The 17,555-nt window shown below is 40.3% G+C and overlaps 1 protein-coding gene across 1 annotated transcript in view; it reads right to left on the reverse strand.

Annotated features, from left to right (window-relative positions):
* CHAT (choline O-acetyltransferase) overlaps positions 1 to 17,555 on the reverse strand; it is a 36,241-nt gene that overhangs the window by 16,943 nt on the left and 1,743 nt on the right. Inside the window, exons 2-8 of the mRNA XM_055721425.1 lie at positions 16,113 to 16,257; positions 13,819 to 14,010; positions 11,552 to 11,670; positions 10,061 to 10,114; positions 7,255 to 7,435; positions 6,102 to 6,279; positions 1,469 to 1,638 (exon numbers count right to left, since the gene is read on the reverse strand). Of these exons, the coding sequence (XP_055577400.1) occupies positions 1,469 to 1,638; positions 6,102 to 6,279; positions 7,255 to 7,435; positions 10,061 to 10,114; positions 11,552 to 11,670; positions 13,819 to 14,010; positions 16,113 to 16,175 (957 nt within the window). The 5' untranslated portion in view covers positions 16,176 to 16,257. The remainder of the gene's footprint in view (positions 1 to 1,468; positions 1,639 to 6,101; positions 6,280 to 7,254; positions 7,436 to 10,060; positions 10,115 to 11,551; positions 11,671 to 13,818; positions 14,011 to 16,112; positions 16,258 to 17,555) is intronic.

Raw genomic sequence — 17,555 nt, forward strand, 5'->3', positions numbered from 1 at the left:
CTGCACTGCAGTTCTGATACCCCCATGCAGCTGGTTACTTCTGTGTTTCAAACAAATGCAAATGTCTAGGACAAAATTGCAACTTGTCTCACATGTTTCCTATCCTTTTTCTGGACTTTCCCCCTCACTTCTTTTGAAGTGTCTTTGCCTGGACTTCTCCCACTCATCTTGCTCTGTGCATTTGTATCACACACCTATGCATTCTGCCTCCCTGATTTCTATGAGGTTTTCACCGTGTGTGTGGTGCAAAAAGTTTACCGGGATGTTTTCTGATGCCTTACTGCAGAGCTGAAGAAGAACATGGAGAGAAAGAGCAAGTCCTACTGTGAGAATGGCTTCCTACAAAATTTGCATTTGCATGAAAGAAAATGGGATCTTTTTTCCCCTATGAATTTCTCTTCACCTTTGAACCACTTCTGGCCGGAATAAATCTGGGCAGATGCAGCTTTCCCATATACTATGTAAATGTATTGCTTTCTGCTACCTTCTGATAGTAAACAGAAAGAAAATCTTGTTTATTCTCATCTACTTGAAACACCTCAACTAGTGGCCCTGCAAATGACAGGATTCTAACTAAAGACAAATGGTATGTTCTTGAAAAACACAGCACTGTGTTTGCAGTGGTATAAATCAGGAATGACTACTGAAATGTATTTGCACTGGGGTAAGTCAGCGCAAGTGAAATTAGTTTAGTGGTTTCTCTTTTCATGTTGCTGTTCTTAAATACGGGCAAGATCAACAAGCATTGTGCAAGCAATGTATCAGTCAGGGGTTTTTTTTTACAGTTTTTCATGAGGTGTCAACTTTGTTGGCAGTTGGAGATTAATACATTGCATCACCCTGGGTCTATTGCAAAATGTGAAATTAACAGTGCAACACTTTCAAGTATGACAATCAAAATCTGATTGGGAAGAAGGCTGGAGAAATCAATACTTTCAGGAAAGTCTCAACAAGGATGTCATTAAATGAGTAAACAGTCTGTTAAGTGAGAACTTCGTACTAACTTTAACACATGCTGAATTATAAGCAGTAGTATTTCTAGGACGACAGGAAAATGTGTGAGAAAACAGAGAAAGCTATTGTGCTTTTCTTTTTTTGTTCTAGGATGCTAGTTCAGCATTTTTATTTCATTTGATTGAGTGTAATTAAATGGGTACTGTTGTTTCGGTTTGGTTTTATCAGATACTTACCTATCTGTGTATCTGTCTACCTCCTCAAGTGCAAAGGGCAACTTCAGGGAAGGTGATAGCATACCTGTGTTGGAGAAGGCCTCCCCACTGCAAGAAAGGCAGTAGATCTGCATCCCTGCCTTGCAAGGAACAGTGCTGTTCACACCAACCCTGCCTTGGCAGACGCTGATGCCATCTTCCCCTCTTTCTCCTCCTTGATTCTAAGTGGTCCCTACCACAAGGGCAACTGGAGTGCTTTGCCACGTGCAAGTAATATCATCGTACTGTAAGGTTTTTACCTGCATAGGTTTGTCATACCAGCGATTGGCCCCGTTTTTATGGTAGCCTCCCCCATGCAGCAGTTGCAGTGCCATGTTTGTATCATTGAGTTCCACCCTGCTTGGGCTGTCCAGACACACCAGGCATATGCACCGTTCAATCATGTCAAGGGAGTCGCGGTTAGTAGAGTCTGGGGATAAAAGAGTGAAATATTCACATCCTCTTACGTGTAATACAGGCCTGGTGGGGAACCCTGCTGCCTTGGAGAGCACTGGAGATCCGACCCTGACTCTGCAATGAGCTGATGACTGCAAAGCTCTCTCAACAGCAGAACATCTCGGTGCAAGGAAATGTTACACTGGGGCATTCATTCATGTGTTAACTTTTGCAATATCTCTGAGTATCTTTCATATGATTTAATAATATCCACTTTCTTTTTCTGCTTTCCATTTCCTGAAGTAATTATATTACAGAATAGATCTATTTTACTCTTAAAGCCAGCAATGCTTACTTCTTTTATATACAACAGTTACAGAGAGGACAGGTGGAAAATACAGAATTTCAGAGTTTGTGCTGTTGCTGCAGTATCCTGCTCTGGAACAGCAGGGCCTGTACAGGTATTGTGCTGTTCACCCATTAAAACCCTTTTCTGGACAAGGAACAGCAGGGCCCACGTTGTTTTTGTGTTCTTGCATTAAAACCCTCTTCTCTCTCCTGTCCTTGGTCATTTCTTGTCCTTTAGAGAAACGAGCCCTGGATGGGTATATTGCTTATATCACATGAGGGAAGCATCTGTGGATGAGGTTGTGAGGTTTAGTTTTTTAATGCGATATTGCCAAAACCATGGGTTGCCACATTCCACTTCCTTCCTATCACTAGTGTACCGCAGAATAAAATATGATTTTTCTGGCTTTCTTTCTCTGTTTCTTTTTCCTATCCTGTCACTCTTGCTTCTACAGGTGGACTACAAAGGCTATTTTCATGTTGTCCTCAGCACTTTCCTCCTTATTTATGGTCTATTTATGTGGGGTGTTTTCTCAAGTTTTTAAAGTCAGAAACATTATGAAGATAACGTTTTGTTTGCTTCTGAGGGCCAGTTTGAGGCATAGAAAATATTTAATAGTGAGCACTTAATACAGCTCTTAATTGAAAGGATAAAAGTGTGGAATCTATAAAAAGAACTTGGTTTATTCAAAAGCATATAACATCATTAATTGCTATTAAATGTTTTCTAAAAAGATCAAAGGAAAAAGGGCTTTCAAACATCAGCTTAAAATTCCTTCCATTCTTAACAGATCAACTTTCACCTGCTTGTTTAGCTAGGTTTTGGTGAAAATGTTTTTGTTTCAGAATGTTCCTAACTAAAGAAATGAATTCAAATTGATCAAAACTTCTTGCAAGTCTGTGCTAAGTTCAACAAATCTGTGCTGAATTCAGGAGATGACTTTAGCTGAAAGAATGGAAAAAATATTTAAAATTAAACAATTCTGATTTGCATTTGAAATATGGAGCCATTTCAAAATGTGCATGTTTCTAATGTATGCAAATATGAAAAGTTGATCCTCTGAAAGGACAGCATTTTTCAAAGTAAGAAAAATATAACTTCCCAAAATGAGTAATATAGGTTAATAAGGAGCTAGAAAAAAACCCAGATGCTTGTAATCATCCAGGTTCACTCTCTGGATGCTGTGTAGTAAAAAAGAGCACAAATATGCAAGAAATGAAAAAGGTATCAGGAGAAAGAGAGGCAAATGATAGCAGTGGCTGAGAAGGAAGAGGCAGGTTATGGTAAGGTACTGTCTATTGCGGTCTGGTGGCTTCTACTAGGGAGTGTTGGTAGCCATGGGCCCAAGTGACAGGGGTGGCCAGCCTGACTTCTAGGCTGCGTGGGGACCTGGTGGGGCACATTTTATGGTGTCTTCCCTTGCACACAGAAGCAAAGTCCTAGGAAAGGCACCTGGTGTTCCTGCCAGGTGCTGCAAAGGCTTGAGCCAGGAGGTTGTAATTGATGGGTCATGCAGGTAGGCTGAGCTTTCTGCCAGTGATCTGTGGTGCCCTACAACATGTGAAACACTGATGGCTCTATGAATTGTATTCAAAAGCATTCAGAAGTTCTATAAGGGAGAAGTCACATCCCTGTCCTCTTGGCTGTAAAGCTTTTCTAGTATCTGACACTTAAAGGGCTGACCGTAATTGTGGTATTTATTCCATTCATGGTCTGGGTACATCAATGCAAAGGCTGAAAAGATCCTCGTGAATGGAAGTTGCCCTGTATACCTCAGCTGCTGGTATTTGCAGACAGGCACCTTCAAGGAAAAACTGCTTGCATAGTGATTTACAAACTGCTCACAGTTTGCTCAGCGTTCTGCTTTATGTTGTCTGATAGATTTATATATATTTCATTGTGGCTGTTGCCCACACATCTTTGACAGATATGAAGCCCTTATTCTGACATATGACTTCAGGGTATCTTGAGTCTAGGTATTAGGGAGAATAAAATTAAGCTCTGCTAGAAACAGAAAAGTAGGGAAAAGATGCCCTTACAGAAAGAAACAGACATGTCCAGAGAGCTGATCAAACACTGAAAAAATTATCACGTAAAGCAGGCAATGAACTGCACAAGAACTCATGAACCATGACTCAGGATGGAAAATAAATATTTCCAGAAATAGCTGAAACAGAGAAGTGTGAGAACAAGCCTAAAGCCCTGCAAGACATTTCGTGTCCCCCTTCCTTTCTAATGCACGCAGTTAGCATCGAGTTGGCCAGTTATCTTTTGGTTAGTTGGCCTTTTTGTTTTAAAAAGGAAAATATGAGAAGACGGTTCTGAATCAAATTCAGATATAGTATACATGGGACAGCAGCCCCTATAGTAGTAAGAATTAACTTCCTCTACTTAGGGGAGTGAGTTAGTTCTGCAACCTCAATGCAGTTGAAACACTGAATACGTTTATAAATCAGCGATGACTGACTGGGTTTATTACAATTTCTTTGAAATTTTCTCACCTAGAAGACCTATTCTTTACTTGCAAAACTATACAGGCCCATGTATATATCTCCTTCATAACCTCTGCAAAGTGCTGTATAAGTCTTCTCCATCTTGAAGCAGCCTCTCTTTTCCTGCCCAGGACAGAAGAGTTGCAGAGTGGCCCCTTCCACCTCACACTGCTTCACTAGAGGCTTTTCTATTCCTCTCTTAGTTATTTTTGCAATAACATTTAACCATATATAAGAAAGAAAAAATGTCTGTTCATAATCATGTGTAACAGCAATACATTATACTACATAGAGGAGCTGTACTAATTTGAGTGGTCTAGGATGAGATTCCTGCTCAAATTAGAGAAGGCTCATACCGCAGTGATGTGAAATTTGCTAGTGCAGAATCTGTTTTTTTCAGCTGCATAACAGAGTTGGTTTGCTTCCTTTATTAAAATTAATATTTTGGCAAATGCCAGGCAATCCAAATACACTCTAGAGAGGGTTCTATTTTTTGTCAATTTGCCTTTTTTTTTCTTTTTTTTTTTGTGTTTACATTTAGGATGATGTAGGTTTACAAAGATGATGTTGCTTCAGGTTCCAAGGTATTCACTGTTTTACTTAAAGTTGTGGCATGAAAATAAATAGTCAGGTGTTTATCTCAGTTTTCATTAAAATAAGGAATCTTTTTTTTCCTCCTGATTTAAAAAGAAAAGATGGGGAGAGAAAAGCTTCAGCATGAGGTTGGTACCACATAGTAATGCTGTAGTAATGGCCAGGACTGAGTTTTTGTGTGTATTTATCTAAATAAATTTATTATTAGCACAGAAATACTTGAATAAGAAAAGGGAGGATCTTCCTTGGGATGGTAAACATATTTTGATAATATTGCTGAACTGGGGATAAAGAGTTAACATTTTTTTTTCCAGGAGGGAAAAATAAACACCTAAGTCACCTAAAATGGCAAAAAGAGGGTGTTTACATCACTTAGTTTCAGACTAAAATGTATAAGGTGTGACGTGATATAGATGACTAATCCCACCCTTTATTTTCATCTGTTTCAAAGTTAGGCATTCGAGTCCAGAATCCAAGACAGCTAAATGCTGCCTGTTGTTGAAAGAGAGAGAGAACTATCCCCAGATAATAATTAGTGTCACCTTTCCTAGATACTTTCTTAAGATTTAGATGAATCAGCCCTGGTACTTCCTATTTTTCTCAATTGACTAGGGAGAGTGCACAGCTAGATTCAATGGGTGTTTAACTTGTAGATGCCTTTGTTAGATGAGATGAAAAATGTCTAATAATTGCCAAAAGCTAAGAGCATACATCATTCCTATTGGTACGAAATGGATGTGAAGAAAGAGACAAATCACAAAATCTGATGCAATGTAATTTATGGGATGAAAAACAGAGAATGGAGTGAAAGCTATTTACATGGTATAACACTTAAACATACACAGCCAAAGGGTCAAACCGTATCTGCTGCTTCCCTGGTAATGCACATCTGAACACTTACAGGTATTGAGTTTCCTCCTACTAGAAAAATTCAGCAGTGAGGTTGCACGTTCAATCCTGTGTTTGCTGTAATGTTCACTCCCAGCAAAGAAAGGCAATGGTGGTGAGGAGGAAGAGGAGTAAGCCGATGAAGAAGAGAAAGCTGGGGTTGCTGCTGCTAACCTTTCATAAGGATCATCCTGGCCTCTGCCCACTCTGTTCTTCCGTCTGTTGTCAGCAGTCCAATTGGAGGCAGCATTTCCTCTTCATTCTCTGCCATTTTGACTATCTTTCGCAACTGAGTGAAAAGATCTCCCTCACTGAGACGACGGAAATTAATGACAACATCCAAAACAAAAAACTGCAAAAAAATGACAGAAGTCAGAACAGTTACAGGTGGGCTGGACCCTCACTGGACCAGCATTTGGCTTTTGTCTGGGTGAGTGTTGAGATGCCGAAGTCCTGCCTGGAGAGCCAGGCCTGCAGACAACGGAGCACAAACCCACTGGGGACTGGCCCAGGGCTCACTCCTCCTGCGTTTTAATGACAGTATAATGCCAGTTGCTACAGGGGACTTAAATTGTGTGTTGGGCTCAAATGCAACGTACCTTATTTAAATAAACTTAAAAGCCCCTGAAGAGATAAAATCAGGAAGTATGTAAGTAATTTCCATTGTACTATCTGTTTAAAAATAACCTAGAGAATCTAGAGAACTTCCCATTCAGGTGAGGGAATGGACTTCCTAGAAAGGGGACCACTGGGATCTACCTCTTCATTCCAAGGGGGCCTGCAGGCACAGCTCCAGTCAGGCAGTCAAGCTGGGCTATAAGATATCCTGCCTGGCCAATATACTCTGCTGCTCAATGGTATTTATTGGTTGGGGCGGACTCAGTCTAATGCTTCAGTATTTCTGCCTGCACCTGTGCTAACTCCTTCAGACATACCTGCTTGGGATGGTGGTATATATGCCATGTGTTGCATGCCAATACTTAACTGTCAAGAGAAGAGCATTTCCAGCAAAGGCACTCTAATAAGATATTTTTTTTTCTCTGTGGTTTTCTCTCTGTTTAATAAATATTTTTATTTGAATGAGAAAGCAAATGAATTCTGCCACATTCCTACTTTCTGCATCACTGTACTTGGAACATAATGTGGGCTAAGAACAAAAGTGCTGCGGAAGCATCTTTTGGAAATATTGACAGCAAATGCTTGGTAAGAAGTGAGCTCATACATAGCACATCAATTGTGTTTCTAAACAGTGATTAGATTAGGCTCTTGAGTGAATTTAAGCAAACTAAGAAATATAGAAAGGTATAAAAGAAGAATACTCATTTACCTGATTGTTACAAGCAACAATGATGTGCTCTGGTTCTGGCATTACACTGCTTTTCTGGGCCACGAGGGTATCTTTGGTATGTCCTGGAAGACGATAGGAAGAAAAGAGTCCATAGTATTGCTTCATACAGAGAGGATGACCAGACAGCTGTCCACGAGCAAAATCAACAGGTAAAGCATGGCTGGAGAGAGAGAAGGAGAAAAACAAAGCCAGAGGAAAAGAGGGGAGAGAGGGGAGAGAGAGACAGAAAGGAAAAGAAATCTAATCTGTCCTTTGTTCTGTTACAATTAGATCAGGTATAGCACAAATTTAATAATAAAATGAGATTACAGTATAAGGGAAATAGATGAATTCCCATACCGAAGTTAAATACATCATTCCTGGCAGCTTCATGCATATTCATTAAGCAATTGCATTATCATCTAGTGGAAATGGAAAGAATAGCAGGTCACAAGCAGCTTTGCAATGTGTGCGGGACACCTGCCGAGATGGGACCCTGGAAATTTGCCAGGACAGAAGTCAGCAGAACAGCTGGAAAAGACACAGCACCTTGAAAAAAAGGTCTGATGAAATTCACTGCAAATCACAGTGGCCCTGTGCTGTGCAGAGTGGTTAAAGAGGCTGTGAGAGGGCCTTGTCTGATGAGCAGGAGTGGCTGGGCATTTCCGTTTTCCAGTAAGCCTCGCTTACGTACTAGTCCTTACTTAGAGCTATTCCCCTTTTACGGAAGGCATGTGAAAATAACACCACCTAAAAGGCATCTTTAGTGGCCAGATAAAAAACCCAAGTTATCACAATCACAATTATGGATTGTAAAATATCCCGCTGACACTGCAGCAGGAAATAATGGTGCTGTCACTCGGGACAGGTTGCAGAGCCCACAGGAAGAAGAAGATCTTGTGCTGCAGACATTTTTCCCTCAGCAAAAGAGGACTCAGCTTCCAGCTTGCCAGAGTGGTGCAGGGGTGAAAGGCACACAAGGAGGGTTACTGCTACATGGCTGATACGGGGTAATGTTTTGTGCTAGTTTATCTTGTTTAACTGTCTCTAGAACTCTTGCAGTTCTAAACCAGCGATACTCACTTCAGTTCCTGGCTCTCAGACTCTCTGTATCACTTATTTCCTTGTACAGGTGCTTAATTTTTTTTGTTCCTTATCAGCAAAATAGGCTTATTAGTGATCTACTTCTCCCACATTTTGCATAATGCAGAAATCCTCTTACATTTAGCAGAGTTTTAAAGAGCATCTTTGATGATCGAAGATAGTGGAATAGCATGGTAGATTTAGATAAGAAAATCTGTAATTATAGCAGTTAAGAAAGGGGTTATTAACTCTGACTGATGGCAGCAGAAAATCTTGAACTGATTTAGGAGAAGTCTGTGTAAGGTCTTACAACTCTTTTACATGAGCGAGTTAGGCATCATTAGTCATGGCAACTGCACGGAATATCTGCAGTTAAAATGAAATGCCTAGGTTTGGGTTGGAATATTGTGCATCTGCATGTGGGATGATCCAAGAGAATCTAGCAATACGCTCACTGGTAGAAGTCCTTAACAGCAACAAGGAACTGAAAAAGTTACAATTATGGTGTCCTCATAATTATACAGGAGGCATGATAAGCAAACAGCAGTAACAATATGAGGACACAGTAGTGAGGATTTAAATGATTACAGATTTAAGGCAAGCAAATCTGATCACAGGATTCTTTGGATATGGAGTAGCACGGTCAAAATAATAAGAATTTAAATCATCCTTTGTTTGAGCAATGTGGTTTCTTTATCTCAGATGCTGTCATACAAAGATGCAACAAACTACATTAGTATGCAATAGTGCTTCACAGCACGCTAGTGCTGGTGTTTGCAGCTGCATGGCATATCTTGGACAAAAGCATGTTCTTAAATAAGTACCTCTTCTATGCTTTCTGAGTAGCTGTCAGACTTCTGAAGTGAAAAACCAGCCTTTTCTTTCTTTTATCAGAGATGATAGGGACTTTCTTTGAATAGGGGCTTTGCCTTCCTCATACAAATAAGTGTGGGTTAAAGCATACGCCATAGGCCTTGTGTGTTTCCAGGCAGGAAAATGACCCCATCCCTACTATGGTGTGGTGTCCATTGTGCTTGACTTGCCACTCTTTCTGCTCTTTGGCGAGCAGTGATTTCAGCAGTAAACTTGGAACGCTAGGTGGGGTTAAGAAGTGCTGTGTAAAATGCTGTTATGAGGTACCTCATACGTGAGTTAAAGAATCATGGATTTCCCCATGTTTATACACAGAAAGGAACAACGGCATAAGTAACTTATTTTTACCAGCCACTGAACCAGCCTGTCTGTGGCGAGGCTCCCTTCTCCTGGTGAGATGGGTTATTTCTTTTCTGGTAGGAGGGAGGTGCGGGGGCTGATGCCCTGAATGGAGGGAGCAGTGTGTGGAGGCGGTGCATGCACAGGGAAGGTGTATGGGCTGTGTCACCGTGGTGCTGCTGCTCATCGGGTCTGGGCAGCACAGACTTCTTGGGGTGTTCTCAATAGCTGTTAGGCAGGTTGTGTGGGTCCTTTGGGCTGTGCTGCATGTGCTAGAGCAATGACTAGCAGGCACCACAAGGATTCTTCTCCAACCCATTAGATTGCAGTAATAGAGCAGAAAGCACATAAAAAAGCATCACTGAAGCGCTTGCCTTGAAGCATGCTGGAGCCCCAACCCTTCCAAATGGGGGAGAGGTGCAATGCAGCCTGACTTTGGGCATGTTAGAGCACCCTTGAACCAGAAGCCCTGCAGATACTCAAGCAGTAGTTCTCCTTCCAAGCTACTTACGTGTCCAGTAAAGCTTTATAGTCTTGCACTCCTGAAATGAGATTGGCAGCAAACCTGCAAGTAGCAGATAGAAGTGACATCAGTCTTTTGTCATTTGGCAACATCGGGCTGTTTCTGAGAGACAGAGGAGAGCCTGAATGATTGATGACACAGCATAAGGAGAGGAAGCCTTCTGGCTTGGCAAGAAGAGCCCCCCACCCCCACCTCAAACCTAAATTAATTCATGTCAGGAGAAGTATGAAATCCTAGAGACGGTCCCTTCAAATGGTTAAACAGACTACCACAGGAGGAAGCCTGAAAGCATTTATTTAAGGAATGGGAGCAGAGGCTGAATACTTAATAGAATCCCTAACATGGCTTTCAATATCAATACTCATAAGCTGTCCATTTTATTAGAGTACTTCCTGTCCTAAGCAGACACTCTTTCTGCAGAGCTGTGGACAGGTGTATTATTTCCTGACACTGCCCATTTGCACTGTGTCTGAGTGGGAGGCTCTGAGAAAAATATTTCCTTGTTACAGCACGTGCATTAGAAAATGCAAAGTGGAGTTTTTTTGAAAGCTGTGTGCACAATAAATTTACTCAGTAATGAATAGAAGCATTTATAGTTATGTTCAAAGTAAAGTAAAAAGATACATTGGTTGCCTATGCAAGATGTTAAAATAACACATATTGGCTTCAGGGTTCTGGCTGTTTTATAATAGCATAAATTCACATGCAGTTAATTCTTTCAGTAATGAGCAGCTAGAGAGTGCTAAAAGCAAAGAGGAAAATTGCACTATGTGAAGGTAGATTTGATCTGGTTTACTGTTTTAAAAGGAGAAAATGTTTTGGCAAAGGCTGAAGAATGGAATCCTGTTTTAAGGGCGCCTGGAGAGGTATATTCTGTGCTTGACTACTTGCTTACCTTTCCACTTTTTAAATGATTGTAATTGCCCACAACAGCTCAAAGGAGAAAGGCCAGTTCAGGGCTGGGATGGATGGGCCTGAGGAAAGCAATGTTCTTTGGGAGGAATGATTTCTGAATTCTTATTCTTAGATCCCCTGTGTTTCTGGTGCTCTTTTGGGCACCTGAGACAGACAATTTAATGCCACCGTGGCCTTTTCTGTTTGCAGCGTGGCTACAAGTTGTAGTGATGGCACGTTAAAAATTGTTTTCCTTTAAAGAATGTGTCAGAAATCAGTATTTCTGTTTTCCATCACAAAATGCTTTACTTACACAACGAAAAGCTTTGCAAATATTCCTTAAAAAAATTATAAATACCGTGGCATTATTTTTCATGCAATAAATGGAATAATAATGATGCTTTCATTTCTGATTATCAGTATGAGTATCCCCAGAAACACTGTCTTCAGTCAGCAGGCCTAGTAGGAAATCATTTAATGGTTGCAGCCCTTATTTTTTAATGAAAGTTGATTGTCTTTTTGCAAAAGCGGTATATTTAAAATATCCTTTCATTTAGCAAAAGCTACAAAGTCGTAATACATTACCTCAGCTGGTCATCTACATCCTTGAAATACTGACGAGCAAAGATAATTGCTGGGCTGGAATTGACTGGAAGAGCTAGTCGGTTGTTGAGGTACATGTCATCCAGCCAGTAGTTAAGCACCTAAGGGAAGGAGATGTGAATTCTTAAAGCTATGAGCAACGTGCAGAAAGGCAGTCTGGGCATGAGGGGAGAGTGCTTGGTGCTCCTGGTGTCAGGCATGGGCTCTGATTAATGGAGCCGCTGAGCATTTTCAGTCTGGGCTCTGTGACCTCAGCTCAGCTGAAATCAGCTGCAATTCCATAATCCTATTTTTCAATCAATGGCAATTTACAGTGTGTTCCATTAAAAAGTAAACAAGCTCCATATTGAGGTGCTTTGGGTATTTTGTTGTTTGCTTTTCTCTACAACAAAAAAATGTTTGAGTACAACATGCTAACTGCTGACTCTTGAAGAGTGATTGGGATATATTTAAGAGATGGACAGAATTTTACTAGTGATGGCTTTCCTCAGGGGGCTTCAAATATTTGTCAGCAATGCCAAGATGCTCTGTTGTTAGCCAGCAGATACTGTCCTGTAGCAAGACAGAGTGGGAAAAGAATTTCCCGAGCCTAATGGTTTAGTCCTGCAGATACTGGCATGTGGATAGGGCCCCTGGAGAACTCCCTCTGTGTCCACTGACACAAATGCAGATTGCTGATGCTTGACCCAGACAGACACAAGTATTAAATTTCTAAAGATTTTTATTGAAAACACATATGTACAGTAACTGCATTGCTTTATGTCTGAGCAGAGTTTGAAGAATCATTATTTGGAAAATGGAGGCTTTCATAAAAAGATCAAATAGTCTTTCTGAGTTTAGCAGCATGCTTTGAATATAGTAACTATAAACAACAAGGAAATTATGCAAAAATAATTACGAATGCATGCATCAGTTGAAAAAGGTTTCCTCTGAGATATTTCATTGCTGTTAGAACAGATGCTTCCCCCACAGTCTCTGGAGTCTTCAGAAGAACAGGCTAGAGCTGTACTCCTGGCAAGTTAAATTCCAAACAAAACCATTTCTAGTTTATCTTAAGAATCAGGTATTTAATTTTAATAACCAGTGTTCAAAGTTGAGATGTTACAGAAAACACTTATACATCCTTCCTCTGTAATTTTCATGCTGTAAGTGGTTAAATGAACAGTTGTCTCCTGGAACACTATTTGCTATCAGGAACGCTATTTAAGCAATGGTTAATTTAGCCACCAAAACCATGAAGTTCTATGATCAGAATAACAAAACAAGATTGGGCAGCATTTAATGGAGCCCTCAGACTGTGGCAACAAGTCGTTCAGAAATTAAGAATTGCTTTTAAAATAAAAGCACTGCCAGTACTGTAGCCTTTTTTTCTATAGCAGCAATTTGATGGAGTCGTCTTGCAGGTCACACAACTGAAATGTTAAGGGAGAACCATGCTTCACTGACATCAGTAGCAAGCCTGCAGGATTTTACTGAATCCATGAAACTATCCAGTGTCTCTCTTCCTTGCTGGGAAGTGTCTCTAGTTTTCAGCTGCCATATTCTAATGTGGTTAATGCAGGCAGGATGAACTGTGACTTTGTGGAATGATAAAATCTACTTTATCTATGGCTTATTTAGTTTTCCATCTTGGGAAGCAGAAAGCTGAGCTTTTTTAAAGGCTGAGGTCTCAGCATGGTCTATGTGATAGATAGAGATATATCTATGTATACACGTGTGTGAACATTCGGCAAAATAAATACTTCTGAGTAACTACATTGGTACAGTTTGACAATAAATGGCAAATAGTATTTTAATTTAAAAAGAGTAATTCCTATCCTGTAGTATTCTATTTTAGAATAATTTGGATCAGAGTTTTGGGTAGATGGGCATACAAGACACATTTTTATAGCCCTATCAGAAAGCATTTTTAATTTTAATAAAAACTCTAAATCCTGTTATTAAGGAGAGAGGAAGACATTATCTCCAAAAAGGATATAATAGTGTTTCCTGCAGGTAGAGCCGCCACCTGTGTGCATGCACCTGAGGTGCACGAATTCCCTCATTTATGTCAACAAACTGTTTAATAATGACATAGATTTTAACACTGTTTGAAAAATCTAGCCTAATATGTCTGAAATATTCATTCCCTTGGTAGACTCTGATGTGACGACCCACTGAAACCAAGCAGTGATTGCATATATAGAACACCACAAAGAGTTTGCAATTGCTCAATACAGCAAATATTTTTCTCATCTGTATTTGCTTACCCAGTTCGTTGTCTTTTCCCTTCTTTCCTCGAGGATTTGCTGCAAGGATTCCCCCAGACCTCCTGCAATTCCAAACTGCTCCACAATGACCTTGGTCTTTCTAAATTGCTCCTCTGGCACCAAGTGTTTCATGCATTGTAGGTACATGCATAAGGTCTGTTGTAGTGGTGGGACTGGAAGTTTTGTCACTGCCTAATTATAAAAAAAAAAATAAATTAGCAAGTAATTCTAATTGTTCCCAAACTGTCCTCTTTTTATTTTCTTCTTCTTTTTTTCCCCTTCTGTTACTGAACAATATATTGCATCCCTTTTTTTTTTTTTTTAGCATTTGAGATGCCTGATTACTGCAAATGTAGTTGTGTGACTTCAGTGGAGTTTCATTAGGTCTTAAACTGTCTGGATTTTAGGACACAGTATGCAGCTGTATGCAATACTGAAGCAGTGGTACCTATCCAGTGGCTCTATTTGTAGGCCTTTGGCCAATGAGGATTTCAAATAGATAAGCCAGGAAACTAGTGGAGAATTTTCCTTTGTAAAAAGTCTAGAAATCCTAGGACAAACAGGTAAATAGGCATGATGCAAGCATATAGCCTGAGCTAGACTCTAGGAAATCTTCAAACACATTAAAGTATAGTAAAATAATGCATTAAGAGAAGGTATTTCATTAGTAAAGAAGTGCACTTAGCTTGTGATCAGTAAAACCAGGGGTAAATACTTGTTTAATTGGCAATATGACTGGTTATAAAATTGGAGAAATAAAAGACATGCACGTCTACCTGTTCATTAGTACTGACTACAGACAATCCTCAATAAACCTGTGGTTTACCCTGCCAAACCTCTGCTGTCGGCCAGGGTGGAACCCTCCTAGAAGGCTTGATAAAACATTTCTGTTTATATTTGCTTTATCTTTATCCTGTTTGGAGCAGGAAACCAACAATATCTGGGAAAAAAACAATCTCATGCTGCTCATGCAATTAAGCTTCTTTTGTTTTTAATCTAAAATTAACCAAGTGAATTGTAATTAGTCATTTAAAAGCCAGAGCAATCATGGGGGCAGTGAGAGAATCAAGCAAGGATGTAATCCATGAAGGACTGGGAAATTGCAAGAGGCTGTGATGCTCTAAGCATGGTTCCTTAGGGAGATAGACATGTTTCCTGTTGAGAAACGGTCATCTAATTCAACTGTGCTTGTCCATTAGCCATCAGTGTAGACTGTAAACTTTGGGAGGGTTTATTTCTCTAATCTGATTTTTGTTTGTCTCCTAAAGCAGGTAAAATTCAGATTTTTTTTTTCTATTAGCTCTTGATGAAATAGACATTCATTTTCACAGGACTGCATGACCATAGCATGATTTCAGTTGGAGGAGATGTCTGACAGTCACCTCGTCCCACCTGCTGCTCAGAGCAAGGCTAGCTGCAAACTCCTTTGCTAGTGCACGTAGGGATGGAGGGAGTGGAGGAAGTGCTCGGAACAGAAGGCAGGGAGTGGGTGTCCTCAGAGCTCAAATACCAGCCCTGCCTTTTGACACCCACAGAAAAGTCAGATATTTAATTAAATTAAATTAAAAACTGCATTAAATTTCCCTATCTAGAAACCGAAGATTTCAGGTACTCGTAAAATGTGTCATAGGATTACCTGCTATTAATGGAAATGCAAATCCAATTTAGCCTGTAACACACCCTGGATCTCAGAAATGATAGAATGGTAATTCTACAGTTTCAAGCTATGTTTAGTCAGGGGCATATGTCTTCTGTCATTGACTTCTAGGTCAGTGGAAACAGATGGGTGAAATGATATTTCTTGTTGATACTGGCTTTGGCCCGATCTTTCTGGGTAAGGTTGCTCTACAGTTCATGGCTCTGCTTAGGAAAAAAGCTTTAAACCCAAGGGGTTGACTGCTTATAGGCATACACATCCGGCATCTTTTAAACCAGCTTGAAAATGAATCATACATGATAGTTTGATAGTTCTGTACTATTAAGAAATAATTACATGCCATCTCTGACTGTACAGTAATGCATCTGCTGCTGTGTAATAATATTTCACTTACTGGAATTCTTCACAGGATGTTGGGAGGAAAAGTGTATTTGGGTATGAGAAGCACTAATGTTACACCAAAGTTCTTGATTATGAACTGCTTCAGGTATCCTAGTGTTCCCTGAAATGAAGAACTCTGCTCTGGAACAGAGCTTGGTTTACAATTATTGTATTAATTTACAGCATTAAAAGCTGTTAAGTCATCCATCTTCAACATTTTTTCTTGTTTTTTGTTTTCCCAGAAACAGTCACTTACTGTCTCATCTTTACTGCATGTATCTTTCTCTTTCTTCTGCATGTTTTTTTCTAGGACAGGCATTCCTGCATTTCTTTTGATATCTTTTGTTGAGGACAGAAATTGAAGCCACTCGGGGGCACTTATGGAGCCTCACGCCTCGGTTCTGGAAATAGAAAAGATTTAAAGTCCAGTCAATACCCATTATTTATAACCAAAATGTACGTGGGGAATATTCCCTGTGCAAGCATACACAGAAGCTTCAGAATGCAAAACTGAAGAGAAATAGAAGTACAACGTTCAGAAGTAGCTGAACTGAGCCCTGTGGAGATTGCTCTGACATTGTTTGTCTCATTTTGCTATAAATTTCTTTATCCAGAACTATCTGATACACATAAATGATGTCTTCTCAGCATGGTTTATTTTGTCCTTCTAATTTACTTTGCAACGCATTGTGCCGTGATCTGCACGCTTTCTATTACCGCTATGTGTTAGCTGGAGGAAAGAGGTGACTTCTCTTTGAATGTACTCGTGTTGACACAGATAATAGGAAGGCTTCAGTTTTTTATCTAAGGATCTTCTGCGTCGTCCCCTTACTATTTTATATGAAAGCATCATGGTCTTTAAATGTATTTGTCATTGAACGGTTCCATGGACACAGTGAGGTGCTGTCATCTCCATGTTAAAGATGTGGAAGCGAGCTTGACGGAGACGTGCCTTTGCTCCCTGCAGACTAGAAGCTCGCAGGGTGCCAGTACTTTGAGGCATAGCTCGGGCTGGGGGGCCCCGTGAGCCTGCCTAGGCTGGCAGGCTGGCTGTGGGAGGGGTGCGAGGGGTGGCATATGCTGCACTTGAGCCACTTCACACAGTGGTCTTTCCAAATAGCATATACCTATCCAGGGAGACGGCTTAACCTGCCAAAAGTCACAGAAGTCATCTGTGACAGAGAACATACTTCCACTTGTGTGTCTCTGGTATTGTGCTCACCCTGGTTTTCACTTCTAAGGGTGCCTCTTGCTCCTTTTCTGTACAAGAATGAGCGATATGCCAGACGTTTCTTCCTATATAATAGTGCCCACATCAAGCAGTTACCCTTCAATTATGGTGATACAGCTAAAGCAGAGTAAGTTCCATCTGTTCAGTCAGGTCTTGATGAATCATAGGGGGTTTTGGAGTTGTTTTAGGGATTATTTTTTTTTTTAATTACTTTGCACTATGTGTATGCGAAATATCAAAGACAACGTGTTGACTAAGTAGAAAAGAACTTCCTTTCTGAAACCCTTGGGACTATACATTCGAGGCACTTGAATTACTCCTACAACAACTTTTAAGAACAATTTGGATAAAAACCTGAAAGTGAGATGAAGAGTTTTGTTTAGCGATGGGCAGGGATGGCTGTGCATTATTCCTCTCCTGCAGAACCAGCTTGGCTTTTCCAGCCTTGAGGCTTCAGCATGGCTCTGC

The sequence above is a fragment of the Falco cherrug genome, chromosome 9, assembly GCF_023634085.1.
Source record: "Falco cherrug isolate bFalChe1 chromosome 9, bFalChe1.pri, whole genome shotgun sequence".
NCBI lineage: Eukaryota > Metazoa > Chordata > Aves > Falconiformes > Falconidae > Falco > Falco cherrug.